Source organism: Elgaria multicarinata, chromosome 17 (assembly GCF_023053635.1).
Source record: "Elgaria multicarinata webbii isolate HBS135686 ecotype San Diego chromosome 17, rElgMul1.1.pri, whole genome shotgun sequence".
NCBI lineage: Eukaryota > Metazoa > Chordata > Lepidosauria > Squamata > Anguidae > Elgaria > Elgaria multicarinata.
Window position 1 is genome coordinate 28744614 of NC_086187.1, and position 15460 is coordinate 28760073.

A 15460-nucleotide genomic window follows, 5' to 3' on the forward strand; every position below is an offset into this window, starting at 1 on the left:
GAGCAGGGGGAAGAAGAACTTTGTGTTCTCATAACGCTACGCCTTTAGCTCACCAAAAAATGGAATAGGTTCAGGATTAGGACAGAGGTACTCCTTCATACAATGTATAAGAAACCTCTGGAATCCAGCATCCAACGATAGCCACTAGTGGATTTTCAGGAAGGTTAGGCAAATTGACTAGGTTTTTCCAAATTGCCAATCTTTGCCCACAGCTGTTTCCACTGGTAACTTCCACTTTTGTTTGCTCGAATAAGGATCCCCAGGGCTAGGATGGCCAGTTATTCATCATCAAAACAGGAATAGCAGCATCAAAAAAGGGAGGACAAAGGGGGACAGAGATTTGCAAAAATGCTAATTTTTGTTTGTTAGCTTAATATACCACCCAATAGCTGATATTCTCAGGGCAGTTCACAAAAATAATAATTGACTTCTATAAATGCAGATTTAGGCCCAATTATTATAATTTAAGGGGAAAAGGAAAGGAACCTCTCGTGCAAAGCACTTGAGTCATTGCTGACTCCTAGAGGGACACCTGCTTTCACTGACGTTTTCTTGGCAGACTTTGAAGCGGGGTGGTTTGCCATTGCCTTCCCCAGTCGCGGATACCTTTCCCCCAGCTAGCTGGGTACTCATTTTACCGACCTCGGAAGGATGGAAGGCTGAGTCGACCCAAGCCGGCTGCTTGAGAACCAGCTTCCGCTGGGATCGAACTCAGGCTGTGGGGAGAGTTTCGGCTGCAGTAACTGCCGCTTACCACTCTGTGCCACACGAGGCGCAGACATACAATTTCATAGTGGGGGAAGGGCCATGGCCAGGTGCCCTGTGTACCTGCCTGTCCAGGTGGTCACTGTGGATGTTTCGGGGCCTCTGCTCCCCCTCCTTACGGTTCTTCCTCTTTAATCCAGAATCGGGCAGGGCAGCCCTTCCAGCCGAGAGCACTTTCGGAAGGAGGACACTCACCTCTCTGGCTTTGGTCTCGTGTCCTTGTGTCACTGTCTCAGGACAACATTAGTCCATTTGTAGCTTGCTCTGAATTCTGGACTTCAGCTAAATGGAACCTTTTAGTTGTGCGCTACCCAGAGAGCTTTGGCTGACGGACAGTATAAAAATGTAATAAATAAATAAACCTCAGTGTTCGCAGGCAGATTCCCTGAGGTGGCTGCTTTCGTGTCATTCCGGTGGGCATCTGACCAGTCATTCTTGGCAACGGGTCCAGAGATGCATCTTCGGACAGGTCCGGCTGTTTCCCACATTCGCCAGGAGGGCATCCGTGGGATTTCTGGGCAAGGCCAACTGAGGCGACAGGGCACGGCCCAGCCCCGGTGTTGCAAGGGCCCTGCCCAGCGGTTCCACCAGTTTCGTATCGGTGGATTCACCGGGCTAAAAGATGACCCTGATCCCGCACAAGCTAGCACAGCTAAGAGACTGCAGCCGCCAGCTTTACATGAGGCCCCAAAGCTGAAATATGTCCATGTTTTATTGATAAAAATTAAGTGTTCTGGGAACGGCTCCAGACTAAACATGCCAGTTTGAAGACATTTGCGTAAAAAGCTTTCACATAAATCTGCTTTGCATCCTTGCATTTGGAAAACCAAGAGCGTGCTTTTTATATATATAAAAAAAGCCACCAAAGCCTTTGAACTTATTGTTCTCTGGCCGGCTGGCCTCCTGCTGCAGTTCCTTTCCCTGAGGGCAGGAGCAGTTCATGGGAGACCATCTTTCCCCCTCCCCGGTTTCGAAACCAGAAATCTCAGTGGCGAGGGACAAAAGCCCAGCGACAGGGTCCTTGTTTTGCCTGCAGACAGTCCCGGGTTCAAAACCCTGGCAGCATCTCCAGTGAAAGGGACACGGAGGCAGCAGGGAAAAGGGAACGGGCCTTCTCTGCAAGACACCCTGGGGAGAAGCTGCCCATCAGGGAATGCCGGATGCTGGGCGGAAAGAGCAAACGCAGGAAGAGGCCACGAGGCAGAGGAGCTGAGCTTCTTTCAGCTCACAGGGAGAGTTCAATGTTGGAGGAGCTCAGGGTAGGGGGGGCTCATTCCAGTGGCGGGTGAAGCTGACAGCAAAAGGTGAGGTTAGCGGGGCTGAAATACCCCAAATACCAGCCTACTTGAGCTTAAATGCACTCACTTCTGGTTACAAGGCCTCAGGCGAGTCATTTCAGCCTTTTAGAACGGGGAAAGCCAACAAAAGCTAGGAGAGCATTCAACGATTGGTGGTTGATGGAAATGGGGCGGGGCCAAGGGAAGAGGGCGGGGTCATCTGTGTAAGCCTAGAGGGCCCAATTTGGCCCGTGGGCCTGAATTTCAACACCCCTGCAAAGCCTGTCTGAGTGAAGACGAAAGCAGGACGCAACGCACACACCACGACAGCAAAAACTTCCTTCAAGGTACCTTCCATTCCCTCTGGAATCTAATCCTTTATTTACAATCTAATTTACAATCTAATCCTTTATTAGATTGTAAGCCTATGCGGCAGGGTCTTGCTATTTACTGTGTTATCTGTACAGCACCATGTACATTGATGGTGCTATATAAATAAATAATAATAATAATAATAATCTGGAAAAGGGAGCCCCGCGTCTCCTGCCTGACTCTGCGGCACAAATGCAGAAGCTCCAGCGGAGCTCCACACAAGCCAGGCTAGCTATGCACACTGCCTATTCAGCTCATGCACCCTGGCAGTCCTCTCTCCCTGACCCAAATAGGGTGGGCGCTGCTTGCAGAGAGAGCTCCAGGAAACTGGATGGAAAAATAAACAGACCGCAGGAATGTAAGGAATAAAACCGAGCTCCATCAAAGTGTCAGTTCTTGCCCTGGGAATGTGCAATCGGAAAGAGGATTTGTGCATTCCATCACTGATGTGGTGTCAGCCCTTTGAAACAGGCGGGGTGGGCCAGGTGTTTGCTGAGAACCCCAGAGGCCAAGTGGGTGGAAGAGGTGGCGCGGCGGGTCTGCTTCAGCCTTTCCTAAGAGCGGCATTCAATACACACCCTAACAAAACAAAACATTAGAATGTAAGCCTATGCGGCAGGGTCTTGCTATTTACTGTTTTACTCTGTACAGCACCATGTACATTGATGGTGCTATACAAATAAATAAATAAATAAATAAATAAATAAATAAATAAATAAATAATAATACAAAGCAAAACCTGGCAGTGAGAGAGCAGAGCTGCACGTAGTGGAGAGTTTAAAAAGAGCAGGAGGGGCAGAGAGAGAGAGAGAGAGAGAGAGGAGAGCAGGGGGAGGGGTCGACCTCCGGAAACTACAAGTGTTGTCAGTGGAAGCCTCGTTCTCTGTCGCTCTCTGACCTAGGCTGGCCTTCCCAACCTGATTTCCTCCAGATGTGTTGGGTTGCCACTCTCGTTATTCCTAGGCCATGCTGGGTTTGGATGACGGGGATTGCACCTCAACACGTCTACTAGAGGGCACCAAATCAGGGGAGGCTGACCTAGGTAGTGGAGAGGCACCGCACGCATCTCAAGTGAGAAATACCACGGTGATGGGGAGAACCTTTCGCAAGACAAAGGCGAGTTGGAGGTAGGGAGGGGTGGGGTGGCCGTCAAATTGGCTCTACTTACGTGCAAAGAATGGACTGGTCTTCTCGATCTGCAGAGAAAGAGAGAGAGAAAAAGGCATTAAATAAGTCTGAGGCATCCCGGCCCGTGATGATCAGGGCTCTGGAAACAAAGCCCTATGAAGAGAGACTGAAAGAACTGGACCTGTTTAGCCTGGAGAAGAGAAGATTGAGGGGAGACATGAGAGCACTCTTCAAATACTTGAAAGGTTGTCCCACAGAGGAGGGCCAGGATCTCTTCTCGATCCTCCCAGAGTGCAGGACACGGAATAACGGGCTCAAGTTAAAGGAAGCCAGATTCCAGCTGGACATCAGGAAAAACTTCCTGACTGTTAGAGCAGGACGACAATGGAACCAGTTACCTAGGGAGGTTGTGGGCTCTCCCACACTCGAGGCCTTCAAGAGGCAGCTGGACAACCCTCTGTCAGGGATGCTGTAGGGTGAATTCCTGCCTTGAGCAGGGGGTTGGACTCCATGGCCTTGTAGGTCCCTTCCAACTCTGCTATTCTATGATTCTATGAGACATCTGGGCTCGGTCTATGCACCATCCCCTTCTCACACACATTTACATTTATATAAATCTGGACACTGGCCTTGGGTCCATCTAGGCCAGTATTGTCTACACTGACAGGCAGCAGCCCTCAGGCTGAGAAGAGTCCTCTTCCTTCACCTGCTACAGGATCCTTTTAACGGAAGGTGCCAGGGTTCGAACCTGGGACCTTCCGCATGCAAGACGGATCTACAGCTTCTCTTGCCATCTAGAGAATCCTCTGCAGCACTTGACAGCTCGTCCATCAACAAAAAGGTAGCTGCGTCCACCTCACTGTTTGATTTAGTTTTAGCACGTTTTCTGGGGCCAGCAACAGACATTTTCATTTTTATGCTCAGGAGTAGAATTTAGAACAAAAGGTTAAAGTTGCAATCAATTCCATATCTGAACTGGAACCAGACAAGAATCCAAACGGGTGGAGGTTCTTAAACTGCGGCCCCTTGGATCACTGGTGTTATGCTTGCAGGCAGACCTTGAGGCCATCGCAAAATGTGAAAGGCCTTTTCCCAAAACAAACATCACAGTAATGATAGCCGCAGTTGGCCGCCTGGGATAGTCATTAGGCCTTTTCTCCGCTCCGGATCAAAGCCACGCTCATTTCTTTTAATCCCGCTAATCACCCCTGCTGACATTTTTAATTAGGGGCACTTAACGGAGAGAGAATTCCACTTGAGCTGAGCCACACCAACAGCCAACACTAGAAACAAGAAGAGCCTGGGAAATAAAACAGGGTGGGTGGGTGGGTGCGTCAAAACTTCTGACACCAGTGACAGCACCCGGGTCTCCGTCTCCTCCACGGCCTCGTTACCAGGAGCCCTCCGGGACTTTTAAACTCTTCTCTCCATATTCTCCAAAATCACTCACTGCACAATCCTGGTGCCAAAAATCGCATGCAGTGGTGAAACTAGGTAACGGTAGACCCTGGATTTCATTACCTTATTGGGGGCAGGGATTAGACGGTCGTGGGTATTACACCAGCCGTGAAGCAAACAACAACTACTATAATAATGAGTTCTAAATTTACATCTAGACACCTACGTCGGCCTATGCCAGTTTTATGCTAATTGCTGTCCTCTTTCGTCTTCTTTTATTGATGCGTTTCCTCCTATGAGGAAGGGGATTTTGGACCCCCTAGCAACCATCATGACTACAGGAATAAAATGGGGCTTGCTTCTGCTGCCACTCTCTGCCATTGGAGGAAGGGGGATGGGCTGCAGGGCCCTGGACCTCGGTGGCCCCCAGGCCCAGTCCGAGATGCACAACTGACCACACAGCATCACTTTTGCAAAGCGGGGGGGGGGGGGCAAACAAGGGCAGATGCCATCTGGAGCAAACCCTGGAAGATGGCTGTGAATGGGGGAGCCATGAAAATGAAAGATCTGCCACGCTGGACCGGGTCAAGAGTCTATCTCGCCCAGTCACGCCCAGCCAGATCCCACTCGAAGCCCACAAGGCTCTGGGCTGCCCCGCGTCACGCCGCCAGGATCTGGCACAGAGGCAGCGCAACCCTCAGAGGACACGGATGCTCCATGAAGCCATCATGCCTGACAGCTGCCATCAGTAAGAGCCACGGAGGGTTGGTCCAGCTCAGCCCTTTCCCCGTGGGTAGAGGGGGAGGCTTGTGCCTTTGAAAACAAGACCAGCATCCTTCACGTCCTCGGGGCGGCTTCTTAGAAGGCCGCCCTACCCCACGCGTTCCCTGAGGCTTCCCTCCCCAAAGACTGGCTCTCCTTCTGCGACATCGCAGCCTTGGATCGGATGGTTTATCGCCAGGAAGCAACTCTGAGCTGGCAGCTTGACCATAAAAGGAGAAAGCCTTTCCAAAGTTGCAGCCAGGGCATCAGCGGCTCGCTTCTTTACATTTTATTAGAGGCTGGTTTCCCCCAAAGGATTTCTGTGCTGCCAACACAGCCTGAGAGAGAGCGGCGGGGATGGCAGGAAAAAGGATGTCTCTCAGCTGCCCCCGTTTAACGGCCGCATCCAGCCCCCACGGCAGCAGAGGGGAAAGGAGGAGGAGGAGGAGGGCACAGGAGCATGGAGCAAGGATGCATCCTTATCACCACTCATCGCAAGCCACGAGAGGGTACCACGGCCCGTGTAGACAGAGGCAATCGAGGAGACCTCCACAGAAGAGGGAACGGTGCCAGGTGGAGCGGCTCTTGCAGAAGACGTTCCAAAGCGACAGGGCCACTCTAAGGAGGGGGGCCTCCCTGCCTTCGCGCCAATGCTCCCTGGTCCCTATCCCTGCTCTTTTTTTTTTTAATAGAAGATCGGACCAATTCCCTGCTCCCTGTCCTACGCTACATGAAGACTGCTTTAAAAGCCTTAATGCAAAGGGATAAAACGGAGGAGAGGGAAAAGGCAGGATGTAAATGTCATCACGAAATCAATCAATCCATAAAAGCCAATATCGTTTAACGAGCCATTATTAAAGGCACACGAGCTCTACCAAGTCCCCCTTTGCATGTGGATAACCACCCTCAAGGGAGTTTCATTCTGGCCAATGGCTATGCAGGCTGGGGTTAATGGGAGTTGTAGTCCAGCCCATCTGGAGGATGACAAGTTGGAGAAGGCTGATCTATGCTTGTTCAAGTTGGGCCTTTATCATTTAGAGAGCCTTCTTCTTCCTCCTGTTCCCAATGCAAAAGAAAGAAAGAAAGAAAGAAAGATCTCTTTGACACAACTGTTCTCCTAGAACAGCCTTCCTCAACCTGGGGCGCTCCAGAGGTGTTGGACTGCATCTCCCAGAATGCCCCAGCCTGGCTGGGGCATTCTGGGAGTTGTAGTCCAACACATCTGGAGCGCCCCAGGTTGAGGAAGGCTGTCCTAGAACAAAACGCACACAGTCACTGGGCTTAGCTTGCAACCCCAAGGGATAAACTAATTAAGTTTTTCCAAAAATGAAACAAGGGGGGGGGGAAGACCTCTGATTGTATTTCAGGGTTGAAGGAAGGGATCTATGCAGGACCCCTGCTCTGGCAGGCAGGATGTCTCGACAGGGAAGATGTGTAACGGGAACCATTCCGGATCAACAGTACTTTTGCAAACATGAATTTCTGTACACATAAACAGTCTTCACCGGTCGCTGGAGTTCTGCCCCATGACCTGCCTTGGGCACGTACAAAGAGATCGCTGCCATTCATCCGTGTCGTTCCCTTGTCATTTCTGCTTCTCTGGTTTTGGTACTTACAAGTATTTATTATTTATTCAGATGATTAATTTATAGAAGGGTCAGCAACTGGAAGTCAATTCCTGTACTGAAATCCACTTCCCGTCGACGGCCTTCAAGGCCACTTTCCGACTCTACTATTCCATGATCCTAATTCAACCCAAGGGAGATGGCCAACAATTGTGGCACTGAGCCAATGGCTATATTAGCCTGGACTACCCGAAGGAGTTCCTGACATGCATGAATAAAGGAGGCATGAAGAGGCGTGTGGGAACTCTGGAACTTTTAGTGCCATCGGACCTGTGGGTTGGGGACGCTGGGAGGGCGGTAGGTTGGGGAAGGCTGTCCTACTCCATCTTTGGGGCATGAATGTGATTCATACTAACAGGGACTGGCTGACGAGACCACATCACGCCAGTCCTTTTCCAGCTTCATTGGCTGCCAGTCCAGGTCCGGGCCCGATTCAAAGTGCTGGTATTAACATTTAAAGCCCTAAACGGCTGAAGGAACGCCTCCTCCCGGATGTACCTGCCCGGACCCTAAGGTCATCCTCAGGGGTCCGTCTCTGCGAGCCCCTGCCAAAGGAAGTGAGGCAGGTGGCTACCAGGAGGAGGGCCTTCTCTGCTGTGGCACCCCGGCTGTGGAATGAGCTCCCTAAGGAGGTTCGCTTGGCACCTACGTTATATGCTTTTAGACGCCAGGTGAAGACCTTTTTATTCTCCCAGCATTTTAACAGTCTATAAATAAATTTTAACATGGTGTTTTAAATTTGTAATTTTGCATTGCTGCTGTTTTTATCTGGTTGAGCTTTTATACTGTATTTTATATTATGGTTTTATACTGTTGTTTTATACTTTGAATTTTTCTAATTTTTGTGAACCGCCCAGGGAGCTCCTGCTATTGGGCGGTATGGAAACGTAATAAATAAATAAATAAATAAATAAATATTGGGAACATCCGAAGCTGCCCTTACACTGAGTCATGGGTCCGTGAAGCCCAGTATTGTCGACACTGACTGGCAGCCATGGCTGTCCACGTTTTCAGGCCAGATTCTTTCCTAACCCTACTTGGGGAAACCAGGAATGTTCTGCACTCAAAGTAGGTCCTCTGCTACTGAGTTACGCCCTGCCCGAAAGATAAAGCTACAGTCCCCCGTATCATATTACAGGGTGTGTTGAGACCATGGTACATTTTGCTTCCATCACGCCTGCACGGCAGAATAACAACCAACACGATGAATTACTCCCTGTTTGCTCTGGTTCTTCCACTTCAGCACTTCATATTATTACGAGACCCTCACAGAGCAGCTGCATTTAATACACAAACCTCCAGGAACTGCTACTAGGAGGAAGCAATGTGTATATATCACACGGAGAGGCTATGTTTGCTACGTCTGCACAAAAAGATGTAACTTCGTGTTAAGCGATGCTGGCGATGATTCAGAGCGGAATAGTTTTAGCTACCTGATGTGTCTCCTACATTTTGTACTGGTGCAGTTTATAGATAGCCTAGTTTTTCTAGCAGTTGTTGGCGTATCTGGGTTGCAAATCTTTGTGCAGGTGAGATGAGAAGGGGAAATGATTTGAACAGAAAGTACCCTAATTCAGACTTCCAAAGGTGGGAGCTGTACGGGGAAACCAAAACGACCCGGCTAAGAGAGACAAATGTGCTATTCCTGAATACGCCTGTTTGGGGCACCCTCCTGCTGGCAAACGATAAAAGGATGCAGACGTGGGCAGGAAAAATTGAATCCAGCAAAATGAAAACGCAGAAGGAATTCAGGGGAGGGATCTGGGTAGAGTCTACACTGGAGGCTTTTTCATTCCTGAGTCACTGCTGAGTAACAACACGAAAAGATGGGTCCCTTTTCCAAGAAGCTTACAATTTGAAAGATCCAGCACTCAGAAGGGGAGGAAGGAAGGTAAAACAGAGAAGAGCCTGCACTCAGTTTCATTACACAGACGTAGGTTTAGTTCAATTAGAGGATATGAATATGCAAACAAGTCTGTTGCATTCCATTGCAGAGCCCCTCACTAAAAGGCTTTAGGAAAACCATGTGCCTAAAATTAGGGAGGCGCCTTCGCCTCTAGCTATCTTCTCCGCACAGCGCAAAGAAGCATGACGAAGCTCCTGTCAGTCCCGTCATCCCGACTGAGGGAGGCGACCCAAAGTGGTTTCCCAGCAGGAAGGAGCAGCTGAGCGTCTCCAAGTTACCCACAACACCAAGAGAGTCTAATGGATACGCCTCCCTCCGTAGGATTTCACAGGAGGAAACACATCGTTCATTCTACACAATGTACACACATGAAAGAGCCTGCAGAAAACACACGTCCACTTTGGAACCTGGGCATGGGGCAGTCTATTTGGGCATTCGTCCAGAGTTGCTGAGGGCACAGGGGGTTCCAGCAGGAGTCGTGCTGTTGTTGTTTTTCAAAGCCAGCTTTGATCAGATGGGCACGGGTCATTCTAATCTTGCAAACGGCTCGTCACACATGTAGAGACATAAGAGCCCTGCTGGATCAGACCAACGGTCTCCAGGTACAGCAAGGAAAGAATCCTGCCTGAAACCTGGGACAGCCATTCCTTCAGCCCGTGTCAACAATATGGGGCTAGATGGACCAGGGGCCTGACTCAGGGGAAGGCCGTGTCCCGGGTTCCTATCTCTTTGGGGAACGGGCCCTAAGTCTTTGGGGCAGAGGTCTACGTCAGCCTCCCCTAACTTGGCATCCTCTAGATGTGATGAACTGCAACTCCCAGTATCCCCCAGCCAGTACAGCCACGTGCAGTCTAACACACCTGGAGAGCACTGGTCCAGAACAATGAGATCCACAAAGGAGGCAGAGCGCTGATGGCAGCACTGATGGAGGTGCTGCAGACGGTCAGATGCCGATGGTGAAGCCGCTCCCCCTCCCCCAGTCCCAGAGGAACGTTTCCCCCCACGTCCCTATTTGCCAAAACTATTTGCTTGGCTTCCAAGCGTGCCCATGAGCCTCGGCACCAGAGGGCGAGCGGAGAGCTTTTCCTTTTTGAGTCACACTCTGGCCGCGCAGGGCGGATGGTGCCAAAGGATTCCTAGGAATGTTCAAGCAACTCTGTGTGGACTGAACACAACGTTGAACCGAGGGTCGGCCCGAGGCGTCGGGTGCCCCTCGCTCGGGACGGACCGTCCGCATCTCATGACTTAAACACAGGGCCACAATCCACCAAGAAGGCCTTCTGGGCAAGTCCTGCCGAAACGTTCGAGAGCTGCGTGTGTGCAAGCAAAGAGGAGAAGGTCCTGGTGGATTGAGACCCCGTGCAGCAGACCCGGCTGTTGCCCACTCTGCTGCTGTTAGTGGCCCCCACATTCTGCCGCAAGACGCAGGAGCCAGGCCTGGACTCGAGCAAAGGCCTCCTCTTCAAGCAAGGGGGAGTTGAGCCGAGGGCTGAATTCAAGTCCAGAGAAGCTCTTGAGGGGTGGGAGGGGCTTAGGGCCGAAGGGGCAGGGCCAAAGCTACCAGCCTCACTTTAGCTTAAAGGTCTTTACTGCCAATCACTAAGCCATGACTGGGAAACGTGCGCGTGCGCCCACCACCACCACCCTCCAAAGCGGGAAAAACAAATCCAAAAAAACAAAATGGCACCCAGAGCGGCCAGGTCAAACTGGGCACTCTGGCTGCCATTTAACACTTGCTTGTTTTTTTATTTTGCTTTCCCCTTTGGGTGCTCCATAGCTGCAAACAAGCTTATTCTGTCCCTTTTGACTCTCCGTAGCTGCTCTGGACACAGTTTTATTTTATTTTTAGGTTCATTTTTGGTGCTGCGGGATGGGGGAGGTGCAGCCCCAGACTTTACGCTGACTCAGACCCTTGGTCTATTTAGCCCAGTATAGCTGACACTGGCTGGCAGCAGCTATCCAGAGTTTCAGGCAGAAATCTTCCCCAGCTCTTTTTCACAGATGCCAGAGATTGAGCCTTGGGACCTACCGGATCCCAGACGTCCCACCCCAGAAGCTGCCTTTATGCTGAGTCAGAAACTTGGTCTGTTGAGCCCAGTAATGTCTACACTGACTGGCAGCGGCTCTCCCAGGTTTCAGACAGGATTCCTTCCTAGCCCTACCAGGGGATGCCGTGGATCGAACCCGTGCTCCACCCTGGCATCTAAGGGCCTTTTAACTGGAGATGCCAGGGGCCAAACTCTAACCCTCTGCACAGAAACCAGGGACTCGGCTTTTCCGTCGAGCTAAGCCACGCATCCCATAATGCCTAAGGTTCCCCGTGTGACGTCTGCAATGCTTCGAAGACGAGGCCTCCAGCCTTACCTTGCATCATGCTCCTGTATGCCGTGTCGGCAATAGCGTAGATGTGGGGGGGCATCTCGTGGCGCTTCTTGCCTTTGTACATGTCGATAATTTTCTCCGAGTAGATGGGCAGCTGCTTGTAAGGGTTTACAACCACGCAAAAGAGACCTGAGTAAGTCTGTAAGGAAAACCCAAGGATGCGGCGTGTTACATTGGCTTTGTTTTGTCAGGACTCCCCTCCGCTACTTTAACCTTCACTGACCTGGTTCGCACATAACGCTAACCTGTGGTTTATTCAACCCATGGTTTGTTGCCCTTCCCAGGGTTTTGTCTGGCAGATGATTGAAGAAGATGACTAAGACGCAATCCTTAAAAATAGAAGAATTATTTTCTTCTGCTGGATTATGCCAAAAAGTCCACCTAGTCCAGAGCTGGTGAACCTGTGGCCCCCAGATTGGGAAAGGCTGTCCTTGAATAATGGCATGTTTTTAAACGTACAGCAATTCACACATGCAACGCGGCATGTCTGCACTTCCTCCTCCTCCTCCTCCTCCTCCCCCCTCTTCCCTGAGTCTTTACCCCATGCCTGTGTGCAGGACTTGGGGTCAGGCCACCTGGTTTCCACATCCACCAAGAGCGATTCTGCAAAAGCGCGATTCCTCTGCTTCCCCCTCTGTTTTCTAATCTTTGATTAAAGCTCCAAGTATGCAATTACACAAAAGCCTCTCCGCTGACCTTTCAAATCAGCTATGTCCTTGAGCACAGAACTGAAGCCTGGGGTTTCCTTTGCTTGACCATATTAGGAGGCAGCCCAAAGTTTTCACACAAACTGAACACTTTATAAGGCATTAAGCAAATGCAGAAATATCTGTTGGCAGCGCCGAGGACCGGACCGGCCACGGTGCCCTGTGCTGAACTGCATCGCTCTCGCCGTGGGTCTGCAAGCAGCTCATTCCTTGGGCCTCTTGTTTTGGCGCTGAGGCTTTTGGAGACGAAAAGCTGTTCGGCCCACCCCCACCGGCCGCCGGCCTGGCCTGGACCAAGAGCCCTGTTCATGGATGCAACTGAAGCGCCAGTCCAGCCTGGGCCCAGATTCACAGCTGGATTCACGATGGGGGGGGGAGTCTCAATGCCAGATGCTGAGGACAAACAGGGGGAGTTTTTCCTTGTGAATGCTCCAAAAACCTCTCCCTGGCGGCTGTTAGCAATAGGGTTCCCGACTAAGTCGCTCTTTGGTCCTGTCCTCTTACATTTGGTACAAGGTGACCATCTATGCAGCACCACAAAAGAGGAAATGGAGCACCCAAAAAAGAGAGAGGACACCAATTTGCATAAAAGCTGCATATGCTAATTTATGTTAAGGGAGATTGTGTATGTATACGTTGCAAACATAGAAATAATTATTAGAATTTAAAAGAAATACACTTTCTGTTTGCATAAGAGGCATTGTGCTACTTCCAGTACAAGGCAGTCAGCCTGTGTGCACCAGTTGCTGGGGAACATGGGCGGGAGGGTGCTGTTGTACCCATGTCCTGCTTTGTTGGTCCCTGGTCAAAAGCTGGTTGACCACTGTGTGAACAGAGTGCTGGGCTAGACGGACTTTTGGTCTCATCCAGCAGGGCACTTCTGCATCACGGCATTTCTTATGTTTCTATGTTCCTTTTCCTCTTTAATGTGACAGAAAACCCACTTTGTTGTTTATTTCTTTCTGTAACAGACATGGCTTTAAATGTGTCATTAGCAGCTATGACTACTTTTCATTTTTACTCTAGAGTAGGTACAGAGTACCAAATTTGGATCTTAAAAGCCTTCCTACACCCCACGCTATGGTCCCAATCCAAATTGTGGGCCCTGCACATACTCTAGAGTAAACAAAAAAATGAAAGAAAGACGTTGCTGCTAGACACACATTTAAAGTAATGTTTATTTTGGCACACGGTCGCGTCTGTTACCGAAGAAGAAAAAAACCCAAGTCTTGTGGCACATTAAAGACTTAGGGATTCATTATACTTAAATTTTAGTAGATTTCCCCCCCTTCACAGCCAGATTTTTACTTACAAGCGTGTTGGTCTCTAGTCCACAAAACCTTCTGCCCCAATGAGTCTTTTAGTCTTTAAGACTGAGGTGGGCAACTTGTGAACTTACGGATATTTTCTGACCTACTACAACTCCCATGATCCTTCATCATTGGCTATCCCCGCTAGGAGTGATGGAAGTTGTTACTTCCAGGGGAGGCACCCCAAGCCTCTTCTTCATCGGTACCTGCTGAGACCCTTCTACAAGCTGAAATGCATTCGGACTATACTGCTGAAGGTCAGCATCAGGGTAAACTGACATTTCAACTACGTTCCCTTTCAAAAGCCCCTTCTTTCGCATGATGCACTCAAAATAGAAGGGCCCCGCTTCCAACGGTGAACGCTCATGTGCCAAGGCCCGGGCGGCCTTCTCGCCCATATGGCCTCTTAAAGTAAATTTGGGGGCGCAACCTTTAAGTCTCCATTTCCCAGATGCCGCTAGAGGCAGAGAGGGAAGCCGTGGATAATATTCCTGATCCCGCTGGATCACTGGACTCAAATTCAGAGCCCAACGGACCATCCCATGGAAGTGACCTGGGCTTGAAAGGGCCTATGCAAGACCACAGCCTCCACCTTTGGCACGTGGCCACCACTCACGTCTTCCATCGAGCGCACACGCGGCCAGCGAGGGGGACTTACGTAGATGAGGCCCGAGAAGTATCGCTCCCGTAGGTTGTGCAGGACAGACGCTTCGTTGAGGCAGGTCAGCTCGGCCATGTCCTCCACCTTGGAGAACTTGGGGGGGTTCATCTTCTGGATGTCATCCTTGCTGAAAGTCACCTTCTTCCCGTTCTCGGCCAGCTCCGCCAGCACCTCGTCCCCTTTCTCTTCCTTGATGCTCGCCGCTTCGAACCCATGCCGCTCCGATGGAACCCAGACCAGCTTCTTGGCCGACCAGTCCGCCTGGGCCACCGTGCTGTTGATGACATTTTTGTCCACAAAGAGGAACTTCTCGTCGTCGCTGAGCTGGCCTTTCTGTGCCATTTTGGCTCAACGGGCACCTGGGGGGGGTGGGGGGTGGGATAAAAGATTGCGCTGTTGAGAATGAAGGCAAAGGTGTTGATTGCTTCTCCATGCAGAACTTAAGTCACCATGGCCTTCCCCAACCTGTGGCCCACCTATTATTGTTATTATTATTATTATGAATTTATTTATTACCCACCTCTCCCTTTGGATCGAGGCGGGGAACAACATTAGTACAAGAATCAACACATCTTACAAATACTTGATTTCACATTCATCTAGGTCTGGGTAGGCCTGCCGGAAAAGGCTAGTTTTCAAAGCTGTCTTAAAATCACAGAGAGAATTAATTTTACGAATCTCCTCCGGCAGGCCGTTCCACAATCTGGGGGAGACAGAAGAAAAGGTCCTCTGGGTAACAGATGTCAGCCTAGTTTTGGCTGACGGAAGTAAGTTCTCCCCAGAGGACCTGAGTGTGTGGGGCGGACAGTGTGGGAGAAGGCGATCCCGCAGGTAACCTGGACCCAAACCATGCAGGGCTTTAAAGGTAATGACCAACACTTTGTACTTTGCCCAGAAACTAATTGGCAGCCAGTGGAGTGACTTTAATGTTGGGGTAATATGCTCAACTCCTAGATGTACCAGTGACCAACCTGGCTGCCATATTTTGAACTATTTGAAGTTTCCGAAGTAGGTACAATGATAGCTCTATGTACAGCGCATTGCAGAACTCAAGCTATGTTGGACTCCGCCTCCTATCACCTCCAACTAGCATGGCCAATAGTCTGGAATGCTGGGACTTGAAGTCCAGAATATCTGGAGGACACCACAGCAGGGAAGGCAATGCTA

At 50.3% G+C, this 15460-nt stretch overlaps 1 protein-coding gene across 2 annotated transcripts in view; it reads right to left on the minus strand.

The window, feature by feature from the left end:
* MYH11 (myosin heavy chain 11) overlaps nucleotides 1-15460 on the minus strand; it is a 67200-nt gene that overhangs the window by 47561 nt on the left and 4179 nt on the right. For both annotated transcript variants that reach the window (XM_063143368.1, XM_063143367.1), the window contains exons 2-4: nucleotides 14291-14652; nucleotides 11598-11754; nucleotides 3583-3610 (exon numbers count right to left, since the gene is read on the minus strand). In XM_063143368.1, the coding sequence (XP_062999438.1) occupies nucleotides 3583-3610; nucleotides 11598-11754; nucleotides 14291-14635 (530 nt within the window). In that variant the 5' untranslated portion in view covers nucleotides 14636-14652. The remainder of the gene's footprint in view (nucleotides 1-3582; nucleotides 3611-11597; nucleotides 11755-14290; nucleotides 14653-15460) is intronic.